The sequence below is a fragment of the Piliocolobus tephrosceles genome, chromosome 11 (assembly GCF_002776525.5).
Source record: "Piliocolobus tephrosceles isolate RC106 chromosome 11, ASM277652v3, whole genome shotgun sequence".
In the NCBI taxonomy this organism is placed as follows: Eukaryota; Metazoa; Chordata; class Mammalia; order Primates; family Cercopithecidae; genus Piliocolobus; species Piliocolobus tephrosceles.
The window spans coordinates 18,198,698-18,224,820 of record NC_045444.1 but is presented as its reverse complement, the minus strand read 5'-3'; the positions used below and the strand labels follow the sequence as shown (position 1 = coordinate 18,224,820).

The 26,123-nt window shown below is 40.0% G+C and overlaps 1 protein-coding gene across 8 annotated transcripts in view; it reads right to left on the bottom strand.

Moving 5' to 3' along the window:
* MGAT5 (alpha-1,6-mannosylglycoprotein 6-beta-N-acetylglucosaminyltransferase) overlaps positions 1-26,123 on the bottom strand; it is a 340,494-nt gene that overhangs the window by 129,086 nt on the left and 185,285 nt on the right. For all 8 annotated transcript variants that reach the window (XM_023193752.1, XM_023193751.1, XM_023193756.1 and 5 more), the window contains exons 4-5: positions 8,879-8,955; positions 7,736-7,825 (exon numbers count right to left, since the gene is read on the bottom strand). In XM_023193752.1, the coding sequence (XP_023049520.1) occupies positions 7,736-7,825; positions 8,879-8,955 (167 nt within the window). The remainder of the gene's footprint in view (positions 1-7,735; positions 7,826-8,878; positions 8,956-26,123) is intronic.

Genomic DNA, 26,123 nt, shown 5'->3' with positions numbered 1-26,123 from the left:
CATACCATAGAACACGAAAACTATTACAAACTACCATGGTCATGTCAAAAGGTCTGAGAAAGCAGTATGAATAGGTCCTCACTGGCCAAAGCAGGGCAACTTGACAATCAGTAAGAAAATAACTGCAACAGACTGTTCATATGTTTTAATCCATTACTTCATAATGATAATAAAAAACAAAAAGCAAGCAAGCAGAAAGAAAAAAAGCTGGAATATGCTAAGAAATGAACTGGGAAATAAATGGTTTCTTCTATGAACTTCCTCTTAGGGTGATCACATACCTGACGAAGACTCACATCTCTGCACAGAAGTATTCCTGATATATATTAAGAAGGTACTATTAATGAATTAATGAACCTGGGCACTGATCAATGATGCTAACATCAAAAAAAAAAAAAAAAAAAAGAGAGAGAGAGAAAGAGAAATCAGGCATTATGTGCCTCCTAACTCAAGTATATAATACCATTATTCATGAAATAACTTGCACAAACAATATTAGACATTATTCTGATCAAACCTCAGATCTAGCTATCACTTTACTGGAAATAGAAGGGGGCAAAGAGCCAGGTTATGCAACAACATGGGCTATAACCAAAATTCAGAGTAAGACAAACTCTAAGGCAATGAAGCAGTTTCTCTAACAAAAAATTAGAAGGAAGAAAAATAAGAGACAGAAGAGAACCTAAAATGAAGAGAGATTTAGAAGACATCAACAATTGCAATTTAGGGTTCTTACTGGAAACCCAGTTCAAATAAATACACTTTAATTTATACAATGGCTTGAAAATATGAATACTAATCTGATGTGAAGGAATTATGTTAATTTTTAGGTATGAAATAGTATTAGCAGTTATAATGAGAATAGTTGTACAATATGTTTTAAAAGAGTCTCTTTTAGAGATACAAATTGAAACAGATATGATGCTTGAGATTTGTCCTAAAATAATGACGCAGAGGAGGTTATAAATGAAATGAGATTGGCTATGAATTAACAATTGTTGAATATGGATAATGGGCACACAGGAGTTTGTTATACTCTTTTGTAGTACATGCTTGAAATTTTGCACATTAAAAAAATTTGAAAGTATTTTTAAATACTTTTAAAAGTAATTTTTAAAGTACTTTTAGGGTCATATAAATTACATGAGACAATATTTAAATATGTATAAAAAACAAATTGGAGATGACAGCATAGAAGCCCCATCCTGCCACATGTATTCCAAGAAGCAGTCAAAGAAGTGTCGGTTTGGGTTTTGGCAAGTCTTGTCCTTTGCCCTTCTGATTTTTGTAGAGTGGAGGCCAGAACAAGAAGTCTAAATATAACCGTTGTGGTATATAACATTCATAAACAGGAAGTGTTGCTAAGAACTTTAGTGGGTAAGGGGCTAAAGGGAGAAACAGAGATCAGTTAGGCTGACTAACAAATACTGTTCTGGAAACTCAGGATTCTTTTTTTTTTTTAATTCTTTTACTAAGGATGCCTTAGAACTCGGGTAGTAAGAGCAACAAATATATATAGATGAAAAAGATACCAATAAAGGCTGAACAGAGAAGGTGAAAAGAATATGATCGTAAATCTCTGCCACCTCCTTAACTGCCCAGAAATATTGTCTTGAGGAAAGAGAATTTCCCATTTCAAAGGGCTGAACATTTAAAGGGTGTGTGTTGGTATTCTCGGGCAACAATCCGGTGATGATATTTTTAAAAGTACTCCCTGGCCCGCCCCAAAATGTTAGTTGTTTTTTCATTCAGGTTTTCTCCTGCAACCTAAACAGCCCATTCTTTATCACTGCCCACTTTGACAAATTAGTCTGTGCAACACCATTTCCAAGTTATCTTTAGCAGCCAACACAGCTCATAAATCCAAATCATTGTACTGGTTATTAGGATTTCATTTCATGCTCGCATTCACAGACATTTAAGCTTTCAACCTTTCCTGTTGGGCATTAATCTTAGCATTAATCAAGGGATTAAGTATGCTGAATTTAAACTCAAGGTTAATTACATGCTCAGCCAATATTAGTTTTACATACTGCCAAGGGAGAACAGAAAGAAGCAAAGACCTTTATGTCTGTTGTTTATGAAGTATAAGAACTAGATTGACAAGTAAGGCATGAAACTGCTTCTTTTGCTCCTTTGTGAAAGAGTCATAGACACACTCTCATGCATCCAGTCCAAATTGGCATTTGAAGCAACAGCTTGCACACATCCTAAGACCTAGCAATCAATCACTGGGCAATTTGATTATTTCAGAGCAACTCTACTTGCAATGGCAACAGAAGTGCATACAAGAAAAGCACAAACAAATTAGGAACTCTGGAAAGGTATGACACTTCTTAGGTTCTGTAACAACTGTTTAAAAAGAAAAAAATTTGTCAGTGTCAAATATATCAGTATCATCTATCAACATAATATCAACAGAGATGAAGAAATTAATTCTGAATTTTGTAAAAGCTGGTAGCAGTAAAAGGCTCTGCAGATGGTTAAGTTAATATACCTGAAACAATGACATTCAGAGTAATTACTTTTAGGGCCTTGTCTCTATAATGGGAGTAGTTACATGGCTCACAAAAACAGATACAGAAAATGAACTGCCTCATGTTCCGGAAATACAAGGCTGCCTAATGAATCGTTTGCTTATTCCTACAACTTGGAAGGGCTGACACCTAGTTTTCATGAGTTATGGTAGCAGGAGAGTTTGTTTTTTTTTTGAAGGTGTAGGGTATCGAAATTATGAGTATTAGAAAACTAGAAAGCTAGCAGTGAAGATCTATTCATTGAAGTTAGCTAAATTAGAGCCATTTTTCCACCACAAGTGGATTTAACCATACAACTGAATGCGAAGTCAATGGCTACAAGTCAGCTACCGAAGTTCAGTTTTCCTTCATCACAAAGGAGACAGCAGGAATGAAAAGTGCAGTACTTTGGGGCTAAGTGACTTGACCTCTCTGAGCTATCGATGACTTGGCTCTCCATTACTCTTCAGAGTTGGCGAGAGGTTTAAATAAGATCTTGTATAGCTGACCCACAGTATCTGCTGGGGACTGGTTTCAAGACCCCCGTGGATATTAAAATCCTCAGATGCTGAAGTCACTTAAATACAATGGGGTTGTTCTGTATCTGAGGTGTCTGGTACAAGGGAGAATCAATGATATTTCATTCTTCTCTTGTCTGCCCCCAAAGTCCCACCTCTGAGGAAGGGCAACCACTAGGCTTTTATCTCTACCATCTCTAGTACAGTGCCAGAGATACTGTAACAAGCAGCTGTGGGAGTATTTTAAGGAAAAATATTGATGGCATTGCTTCCTGGGATTTAACCAAAAAATATCCATAGACTACAAGTTGGTGAGGGTGAAAGTACTAACAGAAGTTTCTAATCTCATAACTCAGTGGAAGCTGGTGCACTGAGACAACCATAAGAAAGAAAAATGAAGGAAGAGTACCATCTCTTGAGATGGGTCTGAATCGAAATGCTCCAATTCAACTAGTGACTGACTATACAAGAGGCATTTTATTTCATGTCCTTTTGGCATCTGTCAAAGCTCTGATGTTAAACATAGTTCAAAACAAGAATTGGCTCTTTCAATAAAGATTAGGAATAGAATATAAGTCACTGGTGCATGTGTTAATCACGTCAACAACTCAAATGAAGATGTCTCTCTCAGTCATCTCCCCAGTTGCAAGAGAAACCTAGTGGATGACACAGGAAATAAAAACGCAGGTTTCAGAGTTTACTTAAATAACAGAATAAGGAAAGTTTCAAGACAGCAAGAGAGAATAAAACCACACAAGTGAACCAACAGCTCCTACAAAGCCACAGATAAAGTCCAAGATTTAAAAAATACTAAGAAGGAATTAACTGTTGTTACAAAACATCTCTACTAATCTCACATTAACAATGATAGGGTGTACTGACTCCATACGTGCAGCTAATTCCAGTGCAAACATAAGTATCATGCCCAGAAATGACAAATCAAGGGAAAATACTCTCACCACAAATAAATATGTATGTGAAGTAATGCACATGTTAATTAGCTTGATTTAGCCATCCCACAATGCAGACCCATACCAAAACATCAAGTTGTATACCACGAATACATACAAATGCTGTCAATTTAAAAACAGGCATTAAGGGAAACAGCTGAATTTCTATATTACCAGAAGTCAAAGGATCTAAAATTGTATTACATTGGTAAATGAGAACCGAAATTGATTGTAATTCGAAAACGGAACAATGTTCCCACATATCATGTCCAAGGCTAAGTGACACCCCACAACTATTCTCAAAAGATCACGGCATTTAAAACCATAGAAGTGTCAGTTATGCTATTGAGTGTCTTTTATTTGCCAGGTTGTACTCTAAGTACATTCCTATTATTTTATAAAGGAAGAATCCTAGGCACAAAAGGTTAAGTGACCTCATAGAGCTTAGAAAGCAGCAGAAACAGAAGCTGAAGTCAGGTGTAAGACTCTAAGGTAGTATTCCTATTGAAGGGACCATATTGGTGAAATTCTCCTTTAACTCTCACAGGGTACTTATTACAATGCTATGATAACATAGAAAAGCATAGAGGTTCAGGGTTACACTCAGATTAAAACTTTTAAGAAGAGTTCCCTAGTTATCTCCACCCCTTCTCCTGGTTCAATTACCTGCATCCTTTCTTCCTGTTGCTTTTACAATGATTAACACATAACATGGTGTCAAGAAAATGTGTTTTCATTAACTGTTGACAAAGAATTCAATAACTGCTCACTGAATAGAATTCAGCCAAGTAACAAAAAGACCACCCGATCATCTGCGTAAGAAGAGAGTGCAATGGGCTAATGAAGCATATTTCACACCTCAGGAAGAGAAAACATAGTTGCTGGTTCCAAAATGAAATACTCAGCCTCAGATAGCAAGTGTATGTGATCCATCATATCTCTTCATCCCCTATTCCTTCCTACTTCCCTTCCCCAGAACCTCACTTTTCTCTCAGCTTAGCCATATACTTCACTGGGGGCAGGGGTGAGGTGTGACAAAGGGAGGGAAAGAAGTCACAAATAACTGCAGTCTCTTCCATTTGGATCACTCTCCATGCCTTCCCAGGAGATGGAAGTATGGACATGAAAATCCTCTGCCTCAGCAGCACACCCCAACATGCAAAGGCTTAGGAAGGCATGAAATCAGCCCAGCTTGTCAATCATGGAGCCCGGTCAGACTCTAGCTAAATTCTATCAAGTAGAAAGGGGAATAAAACTTTTGAAAATTAAACTGAATGAGGAACCTTTTCCTCAGGGCAGGAGAGGTACTTCAAATTGACTTTTCAACTAGAGTGAAGGTCAACGCGTGGCCCCAGGCTTTACTCCTCTGGAGAAGGAAATGAGAAGGCAGACCACAGGCCACCCAAGCCCGAAGCCAGAAACTCAAATAAATGCTACCAAGTCAATTTGCCAGCAGCCTGCTAATGAGGAGCCTCATACGCCCAACTCTCAGAGCTGTTCATTTCCAAGAGGTATTTTAACTAGAATTAGCTATGGGGTTTTCATGATGGCAATGGAACAACCTTGTTCCCCTTCCCCCAAAAAATCATGGAGTCTGGTTGGACCCCCAAGTCACACACTTTTTGTGTGACTTCAATGTACCCAGGCAAAAGAAGTAATAGTCAGGGAGGGGCAAACCCCACAGAATCAGGGCCACATGTCCTATTAGCAATACTGTTTGGCCTCTATCCCCATCACCCTATGGCAAAGAAAAGAGAGGCATCTGAATCCCACAAGGAAAACCATGGCAAGAATGTTTTATTTAGCCTCAAAAATGAAGGTACTCTCCTTCCTGCATGGCATCACTAGCTATTATTGGTCAAATAACAATAGCAACAGCAAACAAACATGGGGGATAGAATTTAAAAAAGGGCAGCAGAGGGTGTGTGGAGGCATGACCTCAGAATTGGCTAGAACCTGTTTCACAAGATCCCAAAGACCCCTTCCTCCCCCAGTCCATAAAGGGGAAGCCAGCCGGTTTTGATTCCCTGGATTCTAGGTGAAACAGATATCCTTAAAGCCTGTACGAGATTCAAGTTACCCATAAAGTTCTCTGCAACCGTTTAAAAAAAAAAAAAAATACAAAAGCTGCTATTTAAATTCAAGGGTACAAATGAAAATGAGGCTCAGATTTAGGGGAAAAAAGGTAAAAGTAACTAACGTTTAGTTACTTCCCTTCCAAACCTGTCTTACGCATCTCTTCCCTCTGGCTGTTTCTGACTTGTTTCTGTTATAATAAACCAGTAAATGCTTCCTGGGCTGTAAAAGGAGGAGGAGGACATAGACTCTGCTGTTCAGATCCACACACGAATCCCTACTACGAGCAGTGACTCAAACGCTGAATCTGAATAGGGTGGCCCTGGTGACTGAGATGGCAACCTCTCTCAAGATCTGGAGCCCACTCTTGGCCCTGCTTTGATCCCATGCAGGCTGCTTGTACACAGGAAAAACATCTACTGGAGGCAATTCATAAAACATCACTACCCACATCCGAGAGTACAGATGTGATGTCCTCATGAGAGAAAAAGAAGTGTTTTAAAAGGTAAGAGCTCTCACATGTTCATCTAAATCTCAGGGTACCAAATTGAGCATACATGTGCTAATGACAACTGGAATGACTGCTATAGACACGCATATGTATGGGCCCAGAATGCCCCCAATGTACTCAAGCGTCCCTGGGAGAATTCCAAAAATAGCTACACAGAGAGCAGGAGCTTCAGCTACATTGAATTCCACCGCGGCATGGATGAGTATGTTGACGGCATAGAGGACCTGAAGATAAAGTCTATCAGCAGGTAGGTCTACCCACATTCCCAGGTTTTGGGAGAGTATTCCATACTTCCCAAGTGGTAGCCGCTGCCTATGTCCATTGTCCCGCCACTCCCACTTGTGCAACTGATACCATAACTTTCCCTATGTTGTTTCTCTGCCTTGAATACACTTTTGTCTTTCATTTACCTACTTTACTTCTCACATATATTTTCAAGATTCAGCTCATGTGGCATCTATTCTTGACAAACCCAGGAGATTTCCCAATATTGACTCCTTTCTACCTACCCAAGCTGAATGATCCTCCTTTCTCTAAATAACTGTATTATTCAAAATACAAAACCAGAAAATAACAAGTGTTGGTGAGAATATGAAGATATTAAAATCCTTGCGCACGGCTGGTATAAAATGGGGCAGCTGCTGTACAAAACAGTATGGCAGTTCCCCCAAAATCAAAAATACAATTACCATATGATCCAGCAATTTCACTTCTGGGTATATTTCCAAAATAACTGAAAGCAGGGTCTTAACGGGGAGTTAGATTTCAATGAGTCTAGAAGTTCACTTTTGCAAGATAAAAGGAATTCTAGAGATGGACAGTGGTGATGGTTGCAACAATAATGTGAATATACTTAATGCCACTGAACTGTACATTTGAAAATGGTTAAGATGGCAAATGTCACGTTATGTCTATTTTACCACAATTAAAAAAAAAAAAAAAAAACTAGGAAAAAAGGAAATAGCTAACTAACTCCACTTATTCTTCCCACAAGGGGGAAAAAAAAATCATCCTTCCTGGGGAGTAGGGAAAGTAATGAAGGGCAGAACCGTAGGTCCTCATATAAAAATATCACACGTTTTTAAGCTTTTCAAATTTCAGACTCAGCTACAGAACAGTTCAACAACTCACATCTGCCCCCAGGAGCCACAGAAAGCTACTCACCTCACTGAGGTAAATAAAAAAAGAGCAGGTGGACCCATCCACTCCATAGTCTGCGTAGCAGGGATCTGAACGCCACATGTCTTTCATCCACTGAAACAAGAAGAACATCTCTGAGCAGCCCATTCACAGGCCCTCCACATCTGCTGACAGGGAAGGAGAGGATAGGAATGGTGAAGACGGAGTGGATGGCTCAAGCTGTGGCCTAAAGAACTGAGTGACAGAGTCACTGAGCTAAGGTCAAGATAGCCAGGTGCGCAGCTCACCTCCTTGGATGATTAACAGGAAGACACTGGCTTACATTAGGCCTCAGCAGAAGTGCTTAGAGTGGAGAGTAAGGTTGTGGTACAGCAGGCAATAAAGCCCAGGAGAGGCGGTGGCTCGGGGATTTTTATCAAGATCAAGTGCCTAATGGGACTCTGATATCTACACCCCCTCCAGGAACTCCAGTTCCAACAGCCCACAGCATGGTACCTGAAACACAGTGTGTGCAGGAGGGCACAAGTGAGTGTTGACAGATGGCCCACATGGATACCACCCAAATGTTTCTGGGGCTGGTCCCACTGTCATAACTACATCTTTGAATGGACACTTTTCTCTGAAAACTACTGAGCAGGGAGTGGTCTCCCCAGGGACAGGCCATACAAATAGGATTTCTGAAAAAAAAAAAGCAGCCAAGTAAAAGAGCAGCCAAGTGTCTCTGGGTACTCAATCACAAATACAAATGTGACACTTAAACCACAATCTGAAGGCTTCAGAGCAGGAGCCTGGGGACTGAGAGGGTGGGGAGTTGGACACTAAATAACGGCAGTTTCTTGTCATTGGTCCTCAAAGGATCACCTGCTGGAGGCTGGGAAACAGAGAGGGGAAGTCAGCTTCAAAGACTGAGCAGGTGCCTGAAATGGTCCAGGCTCTCTCATGCTGACCAGTGAGTGCCACTGTTGACCAACCCCACATGGTTGACACAGGCAGAGCAGGGTTGTCAGAGCCACAGCCAAAGCTGGCAGAATGGAGGCACCCCATAAATGATCCATGTCAAGGGCTCACTCACCCATTTGTATCACTGAGGAGGAAAAGGAAGGGAAAGGAAAAAGAAGAGGTGCAGACTGGGGATGATGAAAATGACCCTGCTCGCCTCTGCCTTACCTTGATCTTTCCCTCACAGTGGGGGTAGCCGTCCATAGGAGGCAATACACATTTTTCTTGAGCTCCGTTAATGATATCTGTGAAGAATGAAAAACAACAAAGGATACAATGAGATCTATAAAACACAAGCCTAACATTCTTGTAAGCCAAGAGGTAGGGAGAGAAACCAAAAAAGAAAGGTCTCTGTTGGCAGCCATGCTCTGATACATGGAGCCCCTCCAGCTCCAACATAGCTGACTGGTTCACAGTGATGACTGACCTGAGGACAGCCTACCTACAGGCTGGTCAGAGACCTATGGCAACATGTGTGGCTTGGCTTAAAAAAGTGAGCCAGGCCAACCAGAGTGCTTGCTTAGAAATCTGCATTTGGGCAACTAAGAAACCAAACAAGCAGGGAGCAGAAAATAGAGCCATGTGATTAGGAGGGTCCTCCAGCACTGGTAGGGACATTCTAGGCTATGTGGGCAAGCTGGGGCCATGAACAGACCTCGTGAAGACGACTGCATGAGCTGAGAAAGCCAGCAGGCCAGAGAGATGTGAATAGAGCTGGTGCAGAGAGAGTCATACGATGTATCTGCACCATCCTAAGGAACTCCCACCCTGTATCCATGCGATACAGATTCTTACAGACCTAGTCCTTAGATTTCCATGAGGGTCTCCTTATTGTTTCAAGTATTTCCTCACAATAAACTCCTTTTATATTAGCTAGCTTGAATGGGTTCCTATTCCTTGTAACTGTAGGGTCAAAATGAAAACAAATGCCTTTGAGAAGCTAAGGGTCATTTGCTTCTGATAGAAACATTCAATATACTCCTCCTAGCTATTTAAAACCATATATTATTGTGAACTAGCATCATCCTACAGTGCTATAGAACACCAAGAAATGAGAAATGTCTGAGATTATGAAAATGCTAATTACCCTAATCTGATCACTATATATTTTATGTATCACAACATCACATCACTAAGTACCCTATAAATGTGTATAATTATACCGATTAAAAAATTAAATGAAGCTTACAGTCTAATGGTGGAGAACATACAAATAAATGAACAATGAACAATGGAACAACAGTGTAACAGGCATTATGGCAGGGCTGGGCAAGGAAAGACACCCAGCCTACTCTCCAAAGCTCCAAGAAGGCCTCCTGCATCCAGCGACATCTTAGCCAAGATGTGAAGACAAAGTAGGAGTGAGCCAGCCAAAGAGATGATCTAACGATGCCATTCAAGGAACTGAGGTGGTCTCCAACAGAAAGAAATGTGAGGTACTCAGGCCAGACAGGAGATGCAACAGGAAAGGCTTCAAATACCACAATAAGTACCCTGATCTTTACCCTAAGAACATGGTGGAATAATGTTAGAGAGGGGAAGATTATGATCACACTGTTACATAGGAATGACCATTTTAGTCGGAAAACAGCACAACCCTAAACCTACACGCTTCTCTTTTCAGACCTACTATATTTTCCAGAAATGTCTGGAAAATATCATTACTTACTGCTGATAGTTTTCTAAAGAAAGCAATAATCAAAAATTAGATTCCAAACTGCAATATTATTTCACAGGGGTACTGAAATAACTCAGTGGCTGCTGGGACTGAGACGGAAGTTGGTGCTAAGGAGGATTTTACCTGCCCCTTGAAAACCAGTTATTTTGATAGTCTGTCACCAAAATTCTTGACCTCTTGATTCAAATATTTCAATAAGCCCTCTATCTGCTAAGAATAACTAGAGCATAAAAATAAATACCCTCTTTCTCATGGGTCTCTTAGTAGTTAAAATGGAGGTTACTTGGCTTGTCAGAGCCCCTGTTGCATGATCTGTAAAATGGGAATGACTCTGCCTCTATTTCATCCAGCTCTTACTAAATCAACACCCATCAAGAGGCTGGCCTGGCATGCCCAATGGCAGATACCACAGACCACAGTAGGTGCTTAAAAGTTGGCATTTGCTATATAATTCCACACAACTTTCACTTGCTATATCTGGGAAAACAGCATTTCAAATGCACAGACATTTCTGGAAAAGCATTCTGTGTTTTTGAAATAGATGCAAACTTGAGGTGGAAAGAGCTCCAGAAGCCCTAACAAATGGAATGCCTCACCAAAGAACAGTATTTTGCAGCGACCATTATACCTATCACTATTTTTAATTCTGATTTTGCTTGCCAATGCTTACTTGGCATGATGGGGGGTTTTGGCCAAGCAAATGAGCAGCAGCAGAGGTTCCACGAAATTAGGCGCAGTCTATGAGAGCCTGCAGTTGGTAATCAGACATTTTAGGGGGTACCTGGCGGGGAAATGCCACCCCCTTTACACCACAGATACTATTCTACTCCTGGAATATTCACTGCCAACTAGAGGCTACTGACACGGTGGTGTGGTAGGGCGGGGTGAAGCAGGCTCATTGAATGAGAAAATAAACTAACAGGTCCATGAAGGCCTGCAAGCAAAGCCCCAAAGCTGACAGTGTGGGTCCATTCATTAAGAATTTCAAGGAATAAAGTTAAGGGTCAGCACTTGTTTTTATAAAGAACCAGAAAATAAATATTTAACAATCTGTGAGCCACAAGATCCCTGTCTCAACTACTGAACTCTGCTGTTGTTATGAAAAAGCAGCCACAGTAACAGCTGAACGAATGGATGGGCTGTGTTCCAATAAAACATTTTTTACAGAATCAGGCACAGACCCCCCTGCTGCTATGCTAGGAGATTCCCAAAATAAGTCCCCTCATTTCTGCCAGAGCCTCCTGGACTGACTTCTTTCAAGACTCCCTGCAGGCCTTCCTCTTCCTGGAATGTCCTTTTCCTCAGTCCCTCCAGGTCACCACTCTTAATCTGCCCAGTTAAAGCCCCTTCCTCTTTCTTCAGCGAAAGCCAACACCTCTCTGAAGAAATAGTCCTTAATTCTTCCTTCCCACGCCTAGTCAGGATTTTATTAGGAATCCTGTCCTCCTCTGGGCTTCCCTGGCCTCCTGCTCATGTCTCTCCTAACTGCAGTGAGTGATTGTGTTTTATTCCTTTACAGCAGTCCACCTCCCCTCCTAGCACATGAGGAACCTATAGGAAGGTTAGTGTCTAGAGATCCAGCAGGAAGACATAAGTGCCATCTGACTCAATAAACATAGGCATGTTCCCCTCTGCCCAACAGTCCTGACTCCTGGGCTCAGGGAGAACGAGACTGAGCCGAGACTTCCACCAGGCCAGGGCTTTTCCTCTTCCTCAAACTGGTGGTTTGTCAGCTAATTCAACAGAGTCTCCTCTGCAACTCCATGTTCTTATACATGAATTTTCTCTCCTTTATTTAGTTACACAGTGATGGGTCTGAATAGATAAGGGGCTTCCAGAGGCATTGGTTTAAGAGTACTCAAGGTTCTCGGGTAGAGGGAATCTGTGACTGGGAGAAACCCGGAGTCCCAGCCTTCCCAGCATGGGGCAGAACTGCTCCCAAACCTGACCAGGAATAACCTGACCAAGACCTTCCAACACACCACAGCTCATAAGGACTTCCAGCTCCTTTTCAGAGGATGGCTCCTCATTTTGTTTCTATCAAATGACCAAAATTCTCTAAACATTTTTATTAGTTTGTGTCCATGGAGGACCTTCCTAACTGTGGAGGTGCCTCTCATCTAAATTTGGTTAAGAAACAAAACCTTGGGCCAAAAAAGGTTAATGTTACTGCTATTCCAGGGGAAACTGAGCTTACTATACACAAGCTCTCTTCAAAAGAGGGAGGCAGGTACTATGCTTATAGCCTGGGTGACGGTATCCATGGAACCTCAAGCCTCAGCGTCACATAGTTACTCATGTAACAAACTTGTATAGCATGGACTCTTTATAATAAAAGTTGAAATAAAGTAAAAAGCGAGGGCATAAAAAGAAAAAAGGAGAAAGATCTGCCAAGATATGTAACTTGAATGCTCTCCCTGCTGTTAATCCCAAGCTTTCCCCATGCCATTTTTTTAAAATGTTGAAAGGGCAAGGGAAAATAAAAATTTTAAGTGTAAGCAATGAAGCTCAGCTCTGTTTAGGATTCAGTTTTATCCGTTACCCTTACACCAGCCCAAGTTGCAACATCTTTCCCCCAAAACTTCACCTCTGTATGATCCTATGGCATTGGCAACCAGGTATCTACACAGAAGGCAGATTACGCAGGTGTAAAAATTCTGTTGCTTTATCAGTCACTTGTGCCCACATGATGTAGTGGGTGTTCGAATATGGGTTTAATCTAAGTGAACAAATACTTTTCTTGCCATCAAAAATGCTTAAGATTCAGGAGGAACATATACACTGCAGGAGCAGAAGCAGCACGAGATGTCACAAACACACACAGCGGGGGTGTTCCTGTGAGGCGTGGAGCCAGATTCTCCTGACAGTCCCAACAGACACACACGTATCGAGAGAGACGTGTACAGAAGGAGACAATGGCATTTCACATACATATTAAGAAGCGACAGGGACAAAGAAATATGAAACCAGACAGATATGTGTGTGTGTGTGTGTGTGTGTGTGTATTTCTTGCTGTCTATGACCTCAGAGCAAGGAAAGAAAAAGGGGAGAGTCAGCGCAGGAGAAACTGGTATGATGGTCTCAAAGGAACGGTGAGAACAGAAATAGCGTGATACAGGACAGGAAAAGAAATGGATGGAGGATAACTTGCCTTGATACATCACATACATTATCCCGTTTTAGAAAAAAGGAAGACGGTTACCTCATCCAACAGTCTGAAAAGGAAAGCCTTTAAAATCCTCAGCACTGACCTCCAAATTCAGCCCACCTTCAATGGGCATCTGCTGCCTGCCACGTGCTGAAATGCCAACACTGCATCCTTGTAAGACTCAGCCCTGCCTTCTGGAGGCTGGCACACGTGGGAGGAAGGGAAACCACACACAACAGTGAATGAGGTGCCTGGCAATGAAGCCTCCTCTACACGTCGGTACTCCCAGGATACATGCCCAGCACACTGGAGACCCCATATTGTTTAATAACGGAAGGAACAAATGCAATGAAGTGCCACAGATAAAAAGCAGTGGGAGAGCCTTACTTGGAGTCACTGACCCAAAAAGTCTGAGTTCTGGACTGCACATGCCACACAACTGAGGAAAACAGCAGAAAGCTGCAGTAGTAGGAGAAAAGTCATTCCTGATGCTGGGAGAAGGGACATGGCCTGACCCCCATGTGAATTACTAGCAGTCACATCTTACTGGTATTCAAAAAAGAGAGGTTTATGGTTGTAGGAGATTTTTTTTTTTTTTTTTTTTGAGACAAAGTCTGGCTCTGTCACCCAGGCTGGAGTGCAGTGGCACAACCTCGGCCTCCCAGGTTCAAAGTGATTCTCCTGCATCAGCCTCCCAAGTGGCTGGAACTACAGGTGTGTGCCATTGTGACTGGTTAGTTTTTGCATTTTTAGAAATGCCATTTCACCATGTTGGCCAGGCTGGTCTTGAACTCCTGGCCTCAATCGATCCATCTGCCTCAGCCTCCCAAAGTGCTGGGATTACAGGCATGAGCCACTGCACCCAGCCTGGAGATAATCTTAATAAATCATTTGTTAACTGTCCCACTGCTTGTATAAATCAGATGCTAGGTGTCTTGGATGTCACACAAGGCTACTTTCATCTTCTAATTGCCTAGGATCAGTATTTATGCATACATAAATATGCTATTGTCCTTTTTTTTTTTTAAAAGTATCACCAACTATCAACTACGCGGCATCATAAAACATTCACTTATTACAAACTTATTTAAAGTTTTTAATAACCACTCCTCACTGCGGAACAAAGGAGATCTGGAAATATGGTTATAAAAAGAATCTCAAAAACAAAGAGGATGGAAGTCAGGGGTTAATCCCACTTCTGTCAATGCTTAAAGGTGGTACCATGTATAAGAATCTCAACTACCTGCTCCCAGACCAGGAAGATAAAGTGAGGAAGTGGAATGGAGGAGAGTGGATGCAAGAGAGAGACAGGCAGGTGTTTGCATGAGAGCCTCACACAGAAGACAGTTCTTTCAGAGCAATGGCTGACCATACTAGGAAGAGAGTGTCTTTATATCAAGGCTCACTTTCCCATACACCAATTCTGTACAGCAAAGATGACAGGTGTTGTTTGAGATGATACTTCTTTTTAACAACCTGTAGAACACAGGTCCATTAACTTTTTATCTAGATCTGGACAGGCATGTGATAAAGGGCATCTAAATCCCTCACCATTACCATTTTAAAGGGTAAAAAAAGGAAAGAAAAAAATAGAAAAAGTAGGTTTATAAAAACTCTCAGAAACCTCAAAGAACATGAGTATCTGTTGACCCCAGGAAGGTACAGGAAACTGATTCAATCTCCTTACCCAGTTGTTTTGCTGACCCTAAGATAACTTTGCGAGCAAGGGCTCCAATCAGTGCAATGACACCCTAAACATATTTTCTCTCAAAAGATAAAGGTCTCCAGAGATTCTATTTTGTGTCAGACGCGGTAGCATTTCTCTTGGCATACCTCATATGAACATGTGGCCACGCTTATCAGATGGCCCCTGCAAAGTGTAGCCAAACGAGCGTGCCACTGGCCTGGCTGCTCAGCAATGGCGGGGAACCGACTCAATCTCTACAATGGGCTTGGAGACCCAACTCTTGCCAGCAGCTTCATCAGTTGGCTTGGCTTCAGGAGTGGATGGCAATAAATCAGATTGAAATCAGCCATGGTGGAATATAGTCTCCCATTGAAAATGACCTCACCAGTCACTCAGCTTGGCAAATATTCATTTAGGAATGCTTTACTTTTGCACTATAAAAAAAGTAATTTGATTTCTGTTACTGAGTCATGTACATGAATTCCAGGACCAGGGCTCCACAGCAATAGGCAGTTCCCTCCCCAGCAAGCAACTGAGAAGTCAAGGTCTGGGAAACAGGCAAGACTCACTCATGGACTCCCAGAGGTGTATACTGGGATCTCTGAAAATACTTGTTTGTATATTATTTTTGTTTTGTTTTTTAATCTAAGTTGACAATAGAATCATCATTGCATAAAATAATTTTAGAGCTGCAAGGGACTTCTGAAACCACACCATTCAATAACCCTCTACTTTTCCTGATTCATAACACTAAGGCCTAGTGAGAGATGAAGTGCCTTCCTCATTCATGGATTAGACAAAATCCACTAGCACCTTCTATGTGCAAAGCACTCTGCATGTTCAACGAGACATTTGCCTTCGGAGTCAAGATTATTTCCACAACACAAACGCGTTAAAACGCGTATCATCACATCATCATCTTCATGTTCTGCATGGGAAATTTCAAGAGTGAACACAGTAACAAATTCTTATTCCCTCTTGAAGAAGCACCTCCAAGGGCCTCAGGGACTTGCTGTATAAAAACCAGGAGCTATAGTACTGCCCATGTACAAATACTATGAACATAATGGAAGTCAACAAGAAAATCAAATTCAATGTATATATATGGATGGGTCTTCTATGTATAGCTTTTCAAGAATAGAACTAATGTATAAAAAGAATAAAGTTGTGATGACTATGAAAACACATGGCCAGGATAATGTCATAAAATTTCAAATCACAATTCAGCCAAATAACTCCAGATTCTTCATACCTCCTTTTGTTATATCCTCTGTTATTTATTTATTTTATGGCAGGATTGTCTAATTAAGCTGCTGAGCCAGCATTAAGATTTCTCCCTTTTTGGTAAATTAGTATTAAAAAGGGGACCTAGGACCGAGATTCTCAGTATGAAAAACAGTTATATAAGAATGCTATTTACACACAGCCACAATATCATATATACACCAACCCTCCATTCTGATAAGCCCCACGGTGCTGCTACTAGAAATGGTCAGCCAGGGAAAAGGTTATCACATGCCTAGGAGCACACACATGATAGGAAGAACACAGTTGGGGTTAAATAATTGCTACTGACAAGAGTGGGCACAGCTTATCATCATTAGTCATCAGGGAAATGGAAATCAAAAGCACAATGAGGTACAACTTCACATCAACTAAAACAGTTATAATAAAAATTCAGATAACCACAAGTGTTGACAAGGATGTAAAGAAAGTAGAACCCTCAACAAGTAGAAATATAAAATACTGTAGCTGCTTTGGAAAACAGTCTAGCAGTCCTTAAAAAGTTAAACAGACTTATCATCTAAGTCAACAATTCTAGTCCTTCGTTTACACCATGAAAGAATAAAAACATAACTACACAAAAATTTGTACATAAACGTTCATAGTAGCCTTATTCATAACAGTCACAATTTGGAAACAATACAAACACCCATCATCCAATTAACAGACCAAATATGGCATATCCATAAAATGGAATATTATTCAGCCATTAAAAGGAATGAGGTGCTAATCCATGCTTCACAGATGAACCTTGAAAACATTATGCTAGATGAAAGCAACCAGTCACACAGGCCACATGAGATTCCATTTACATGAAATGTTCAGAACCTACAGGCAAATCTGGAGAGATAGTGAATTCGTGGTTGTTTAGGGTTGAGGAAAGGGAGAAGAGGTGATATGGTGTTTCTTTTTGAGGTGATGAAAATATTCTAACACTGACTACTGTGGTGGTTGTACAACTGAATATACTAAAAGCCACATTCAACTAATTATTTTGATTTTTTTTGTAGAGATGAGGTCTTGCTATGTTGCCCAGGCTGGTCTCAAACTCTTGAGCTCAAGCCATCCTTCCATCTCAGCCTTCCAAAGTGCTGGTATTATAGGCATGAGCCACCACACTCGTCCCTAAAAGCTTTAAATCAAACACTTTAAATATGTGAAGTGTGTGGTATGTAAATTATCTCAATAAAGCTGTTACAAAAACCAGAAAAATTCTGACATTGACTCATTCAACAAATACTGAACCTAAATTAGAGCATTTGTCATGATTTCAGTACTTCCTGGGAAGCAAAGAGAAACACAAAACATTATTCACCTTGAGGGAGACTTAAATATGCTTAGAACCCAAAACTTGCTCACCACAAAAGGCAGTTAACAGCCCAATGCGATATACACTTCCCATGGGCTAGATGGGACACGTGATGAGCCAGCAAAATGGGAATCATCTGGAGCCCTGAATGTCAGTGTAGAGAAGAGCCATTCTATTGGCCTGGACTGCTCACTACTGGATTATCATGTGACAGAGAAACCACCCTCTGTCTCAATTCAACACTGCATTTTTAGGTCTCTTCGTTGCAGCAACTTAGTTTAAACCTTGAGTAACCACTGGACAAATGGGATTTGAGTTGAGCTCTAACGTAGAGTAGACAGGAGAGAAAAGGGAAGATGAGGACACTGAAGAACAGCAGTAATAATGATGGTAGCCAACAGACTGAGCATCTACTAGGAACACCACTGTATCTTATGTACACCGATTACTCGATTGAGCCTCACAATACTAAGTACTATTATCCTTCATTCTGCTGCAGAAGACACTGAGGCCCAGGCAGATTAAGTAATTTGGCCAAGGTCACAAGTTAGCCATTGCTAGCCCTATCTGCACATTTAAACATTACCTGGGGATCTTTTAAGAATGTGCATCACCCTCCAGACATTCTTATTTAAATGGCCCCCAGGCAGTGGTTCTGCTATCCCCCTTCCTAATGCTCTCCCAACCTCAGGTGATTCTAAAGGGCAGCCACAGCTGGGAATCAATAGAGTAAAAGGTGAAATAACAATGAGGAAAAGGAAAGGCCAGAGATGGAAAACAGATATATGTTTCAACAATTAGAATGTTTTACCAGGACAGCAAATCTACCCACAGTGGGTAGGCATAACCAATCAATCATCTCTGTCTGAGAGGGCACAGGAGAGCAGAGGGGGACAATTTGGCTAAAGCAGAGGATTCAGGGTAGGGTAGTAAGAAATACGGTTGGAAAGGTACGCTGACACTGCCTGCCACAGAATCATGAATTCCAGTCTCAGAACATAATTTATCACTGTTATCACAGCAGGAAACAGGAAGGTCACTGAAAACACGTGTGGAGTTTCAGTGCAATGGCCAGGGGAAGTAACTAATGGTCTTTGAGTAGAGAAACAACATATTGAAAAAAGGTGAAATCCAGAGGAAAAGGGGAATGAAAGTCACATTTTGTGGATACAAATGTGACCATGTGTAATTTAAAAGATACTACTATATAAAATCTTTACAGTTGAATAGAGTTTATATCTAACATTGTAAATGGCCCCAGAGTTGAAAACTGTCTTGCATTAGTAAGGAAGTCAGGGGTATTTTTCTGACACAAGGTCTTTAAAAAAATTATGAATGCTCAGCCCCTTCTTTGATTAACAGCAGCTTCTAATGCTTTTCTTAAATAGTCTCTTCAACATTCATTGTCATTAATGAAAATTAATTAAATATATTCCAAAATGCATCCCATCAGCCTCTAAAGTTACAAAGCTATAAAAATTTTTCTTCTCTAAATCTCCAAACAGTAGATCAACCGTCTCATAAGACACTATCTGGCCACCATGCAAGATGCCTCCTCATTAGAAGAGGCCTGCTCCTGGAACTGACACTGAAATGTGTCAGCAGAGAGTAGCACCCGCATGTCCCGGTCTTTGTAAAGTCCTTGACCACCTTTAACCTCAGCAATGAAAAAGGCAGAAAATGTAATGACTATGCCCTGGAAAAGGCAGGAGCTTTGTCTTGTAAGAGATCTCAGCTGCGATTATCTCTCTGCCTTTTATTAATCACATAAGCTGAGCAGGTTACTTAACCTTCAGGAGTTTCTTCACTCAAAAAATAGAGTCAGCAAAGCCTTCTAACATCTGAGTCACCCTGGCTCCAGGTACTGTACCTGGCACTCATTTATAGCCTCATTCACCCTCAGGACAAACTTCCAAAGTAAAATATGGGATTTTGAAAAAGATAAAGCCATGAGAGAGACTGCCTGCACCACACTGAAACATCACACACTAGCTCTCATTAGATCATTTAATCTATTTGTACAATATACTCGACCTATTGTATATTCTCTGTGCCTGTCTTGTCCGTCCCTGATTAATTTTGTCACAATGCTTGGTGGGGTGTGAGGTATAGTTAACGATGAAAATGCTTTAGATTTACGGATGGTAAAATTTTAAGTATTTTTAAATGAATATAATAGCGAAACAGCGTAGGCTATATATATTCTAGCAGCTTTGAGACTGGAAGACAAAACTGAGTTTGTAATATGGTTTGGATAATTAGAATGCTTTTTAATGCAAAACTCTACATGTATTCATTTCTACGTAAATGCCATTTTCTGTAAGTTTATATTTAATTTTTGCTATCATTTCTTCTGCAACAAAATGTTCCTTAGTATTTTAAGTAATGATGTAAAGGATATAAAATATTCCACATGGGTATCATATATGCACTTAGTTACAACGAGTGGGCCTAACAGTAAATAAATTGGTAGAATGCTAGTTTTATACATCAAAACAAAAAGTTATATGGTATATTCCCAGAAAAAAAAAGTTTCTATGCATACATTTAAAAGAATAAGATATAATGCTAACATATTGAGACATCCTCAGCTGTCAATTTTGATTTAAGAAAATAAACTGAGAAGTAGGTAGAAGACATTAAAAATTCAAGATACTTGCAAAACTGTATCATATTCTCGAATTGGGGGCGTAAGGTGATTTTTATAACTATTCTCCTTTTCCAATAAACAAAATAGTGCCAAGCTTTTGCCAAGTCTCTTCTTCTCACATGCAGTTTACTAGAAGAAGGAAAGGGCGTTACGCAGATAACTTACTGTAACAGTGACATGCCCTTGCAACACAGAGCACCCGTACCTCACTTCAACCTCTCAAAGAGAAGTTTGATTTTTCTTCTAAAACAGAGTTCCATGTTAAGCATAGTTCATACTTTCTGCCTGTTCTTACCAAACCGTCAAAGGTGTTTTGAGTTTGGATTTTGTTAAAAAGGAAAAGCAAAGACACATATGTAGTTTATGTGTATATATGTATTTCCTTTTTGCAACTGAAGAAGAAAAGAAATATGTAATCAATAACTGAAAGAAGGCTTGCTATATCCTTGGGCTGTTTTAAGATAGTATAAATTGCCCAAAATATCACACAATGCCCATTTCATATCACACAATGCCCACTTTCAGAATCACTTGTCATAAGCATCTTGTAGCTGATGGTTAAAAACAGGGATTCTATGTGGCCAGCCAGACATCTAGAGGCAAGGCAAAAGTGCTTCAACTATTCTCTTAACAAGAGATCAAAATAAATTTTTGTTTTCACTGTCTCGCACAAACTGAGGTTTTCATTTTGTTTTGGTTGCTTGGTTGTGGTCTCTTACCTCACTTTTTAAACAGAAAAATAAATTGCAAGATAATGTAGAATTGAGATGACACCTTGATAATGTAGAATTGAGATAACAAAGAAGGTTTCGGTACTAAAGAAAGTAGAACAGAGAGAACGTATAAAAGAAGCTGAAAGCCAGAATATTTCAAACGCCCACAAGCACACCAAATTCTTGTATGGTTTGAAGAAAGGCCAAAGGATAAACTGTAAGTCGCCTGTGACTGATCCAGAGTCACATGAAATCTACATGCCATTGGCATAAAATATACATGCCAAGCCTGCTAGGTAGTGTCCTTGGCTAGGATGCCTCTCAAAAACCAGATTGGACCAGGCGCAGTAGTGCATGCCTACAGTCCCACCTACTGAGAAGGTTGATGCAAGAAGATTGCCTGTGCCCAGTAGGTTGAGACCAGCCTGGGCAACATAGCAAAGCATGTTAAAAAAACAAAAAATCAGGCGACCTTACAACTTAATTCCTCATAACTTCTCCTGGCCCTTAGCAGGTATTCCTTCCTGTAGAAAAGAAACATGCTTTGTGTTAAGACCATGTAAATTTGGATACCAATACTCTGCTTGTAAAGTTAAGAGACTAATGTGCATATTCTGTGATGTTACAAGTATTCTTATAATCCTGGAATGCTATTCATCAACTCTACATAAAAGGCTAATGAATATGTGAATGCAGGTTATTCCTAGTAGGAAGCACAAAGGTTTTCAACTGCCTGGGAATTTGTTTCAGGAAGTAGTCTGTTCCCAGATGAACATTTGGTTTCTGAGTTAGCTCTTAGAAGGCACTGATCCTCAGGTGGTGGGATTACTACCTGAAAACCCATTCACCATCCAGTATCCAGAATAAAGTGCAGTTCCTTGCTTACCCTCCAGCCATGGCATCCGGGTAGGAGAGTCACTATTAAACACACACAAATACACACTGTCCTTGCCAACCTAGAAATGGTGGCTATCGTATACTGTACCTAAGAGAAAAGAGCTAGCATGCATACCAAAACCAGGGGGAAGGCAGCATTGTGGTAACAGATAATTCATATAGCTTCCCAGCCCAGAGCACACTGCTAAACTACACTGCCTGTGTAAGAACCACAGAACAGTTTAACCTGGGATTCTTTAATAACAAAGCTGAGAAACTATGCATTGGCAATAACAGAAGCTTGTATTGGAATTATCTTCCCACAGAAAACACTTACAATATGACACTGAAGAGTGAAGGAAAGTGAGCAGAAACTAGAAGGAATTTGATCCTTGAATTCTTTCTGGAAACTACACTGAATAAGACATTTATGTGGCTGTGCCCCAGAGGGGACTATCAAGTCTCGAAGGTAGCAAACAACAGGCTACAGTTTTATTGGCTTGAGGTTTCATAGACAGAAGTTTTGTGTAGTAGTGAAAAATTAAGGCAGCATATCCCAACAAGAGGGAGCCAAAGGAGGAGAACCCCAAAGTCTGTATATAAACTACCTTAAACTTCTTGAGTGACCCTAAAACTAAGCATTTGTGAGGGAGGGTCCAATAAAAGTTCAAAGTATTCACAAGACTTCAGCTGCTGCTCACTGCAGGGCAGCCACAGTTTAAATCCCAAAAAGTCAAAGGGTCCACATTGCAGGCTTTCCAGTGAAAGCCCAGAAGGGTCTCACATCAGGCCCAGGACTTCAGATGGTCCAAGACTAGGGAAAAAATGGAAACAGACACACCCTAACAAATCATAAAATTAAGTCTTCTTAAGTTCAAGGTAGTAAGTCAGTAATTTAACTGCCTACTAGAACAAAAATCAGTACTCTACAGAGGAACCCAGACACTCTACAGCATATCCTTTCATGTCTAATACATCAGAATTAACATGTGGAGAAACAGGAAAAGGTGAATGAGGCAAGAAAAAAAGTCAACAAAAACAAGATGACGCAACTGTTGGAGAACAAAGAATTGAAAGCAGCTATTATAAATGAGATTAAAGACAAAGAAAACAGTCATCAGTGAATAAAAGATCAATAAATTTGAAAAAAAATGGAAATTAATCTGAAAAACAGATTAAGGCAAATAAAGATTAAGATTAAGGATTAATAAAGATTAAGGCAAATAAAACAGATAGAGCCTCCGTGACCTGTGGAGAAGAACATCACGCAGGCGAACCTTTGTGTAAATGGATGTCCAGAGGTAGAAAAGAGAAAATGGAGACAAAAAGTATTTGAAGAAATAATGGCTTACAACTTCCCAAATATGGTGAGAAACATTAACTTCATATCCAGTAACTCAGTGAACCACAAGATAAAGACAATCACATTTATTATAATCAAACTGCTAAAAGCAAATGAGAAAGAAAATGTTGAAAGCAGAGAAAAACAAGACACATTATATAAAAGGGAACAAAGATAGCAATGTCACCTGACATCTTGTCAGAAAAAGGAGGCTGGAAAAAAAAAACACATACACAGCATTTCTTAAATGCTGAGAGAAAACTTACTGTCAGCTCAGAATTCTCTATTTATGTCTTTGAAAAATGCCAACCCCTCCCCAAAAAAGCCTTTTTCAGATAAATGAATAAAGATTTCACCCCCAGCAGACCTGTATGGCAAGAAATAATAAAAGAAGCTCTAGGCTAAAAGGGAAAGGACATTAGATGGTAACTTGGAACTACAGAAGAGATTAAGAGAATCAGAAATATTAATACGGGGCTAAATATAAAACACTATAGTGTTTTCCTTCTCTTCATTTCTTTATCAATTGACTGCTAAACATAAAAACCACAGTAGGGTATAGTGAGATTTAAGGCCTGTATAGACATAAGATATTGAACAACCATAGTACAAAGGATGGTTGAATCAATATGAATTAAACATGAAATGTAAAATATTAACTCTAAGTATACCGTGATAAGAAAATATATTACAATCTCTGTAACAAAGGATGGCAAATTAAAGCCCTTAAGCCAAATCTGGCCCACTACCTGTTTTTGTAAATAAAGTCTTATTGGACTATGCCTAAGCCAATCATTTACATATTGTCCAGGGTTGCTCTTGTAGTACAATGACAGAGTTAAATCACTGCAACAGATCAGAGACCACATGGTTCACAAAGCTAAAATATTTAATAGTTGGCTGACATAAAAAGTCTGGCTTTACATAAGAAGTTTGTCAACCCCTACCCTATACAGTTCTTTGGTCTTACTATTTCAGAATTTTTTTGTTATCTAGGAAGTGGAATAGTGAAGACTTATATCCCCCATGTCTCTTTCATTTTGAGACAAAGGGTCCCAGCTTGTGCAGGAATATCCACACTCCAAGACTGGAGGCAAAATCAAGTCAAAACCAAAAGCGAACTGACATGAGTGCTACTTTGTCATTTTGAGCTCCAGCTCATACTCACATGTTCCAGCACGTCCTTATTCTCCTCCAGTTACTGTTTATCTTCCCTTCTAGATACCTACCCTGTGGATGTCAACTCCATCATCAGACATAAAGGCAACAGCCTTATAGAAAATGTTAAACCACCTCCCACAGCTGTGTAAGGTCAAACCCCTTTGATAAATCCCTTAATAGACACACGCCTCTCTTGGTGGTTCTGCTTCTCTGATTTAACCCTAATATAAACGGAGAAAAATTAACCAAAAAAAAGTTGGTTCTTTAAAAAGATTAATAAAATTTATAAACCGCTAGCAAGAGTGATCAAGAAAACATAAATGAGTAATATTAATAATGAAAGAGGGATAGCACTATAATTCCTATAGATGTTACAAGAGTAATAAAAGAATGTTATGAATAACTTTATGGCAATAGAATCTACTACTTAGAAAAAAAGACAGGATCATGTGTCTCTAGCAGCATTATTCATAACAGCTCAAAACTTGAAATGACTCACATGCTCATTTATCAGGAAAACAGATAAACCGATTATGGTATGTTCATATAACAAAGCACTGCTCTGCGATTCTTAAAAAAGAATAAACTATTGAACTATGCAGCACCATGGATCAATCTTGAAAACACTATGCTGAGAAAAAGAGGCCAGATTCTGCAAAAATGTTCATACTGTATGATTTCATTTTGATGAAGCTCAAGAAGAGGCAAAATTAATCTATGGTAACTGAAATCAGAGTAGAGACTGCCTATGGGGGGTGTAGACTGAATGGAAGGAGGCATGGGGGAACATTCTGCAGTGATGAATACGTTTCCTTATCTTGCCTGTGGTGCTGATTTTTATAGATATATACATTTATTAAAACTCATCAAATTGTACACTTAAGATCTGGGCTGTGCAGTTTATGAAAATTAAGCTAAGTTGCTTAAATGTATGCTTTCTCTGTGACTTAAGCACACGGATGAAGCATAATTTTCCTTTGCTAATCTTAAAATATTAACCCTTTGCCAACCACCTTTGCTGGAAGACTTACTTTACCACAAGCTCACATGCATCCTAAAGCACCTCAAATAACACCTTCAATGACTTCCAACATTACATTTCATTGTGGGCTGACAGTGCTAAGGGTCATTCTCTTTAGTTTGGTCACAAAAGTGAATAAAACTAAAGTTTAATCTTCATTTTGGAAATTACAATCTTGGACTTAAGTACAAACTGTTGGCCAAGTGTTCTTCTCTGCCACTGAGTGCATTTAGGTGTCTCCTATTTGGAGCAAACTGCTTAACTGTGTATAGTGCTAGGCCCAAAGCTGAAGACAGGTTTAAAAAACAGCCTTTGCTCCATTAAGGTAACTGCACATGTGCAGAAAGAACTACTGGTACTAGGAAATAAATCACCCTCAAGACATTCAACAGAAGGCAGGCTGTGATTTCACTCCTAAACCTGTCTGTAGGCTTTGACAGCAATCACCTGACTTCAATTTTAAACTATGCAATCTTGATTTTTCAGCCTATCTGCAGGGCCCCGCTCTCTGTCTTACACAGTAAGCACCAACATAAGTATTCAA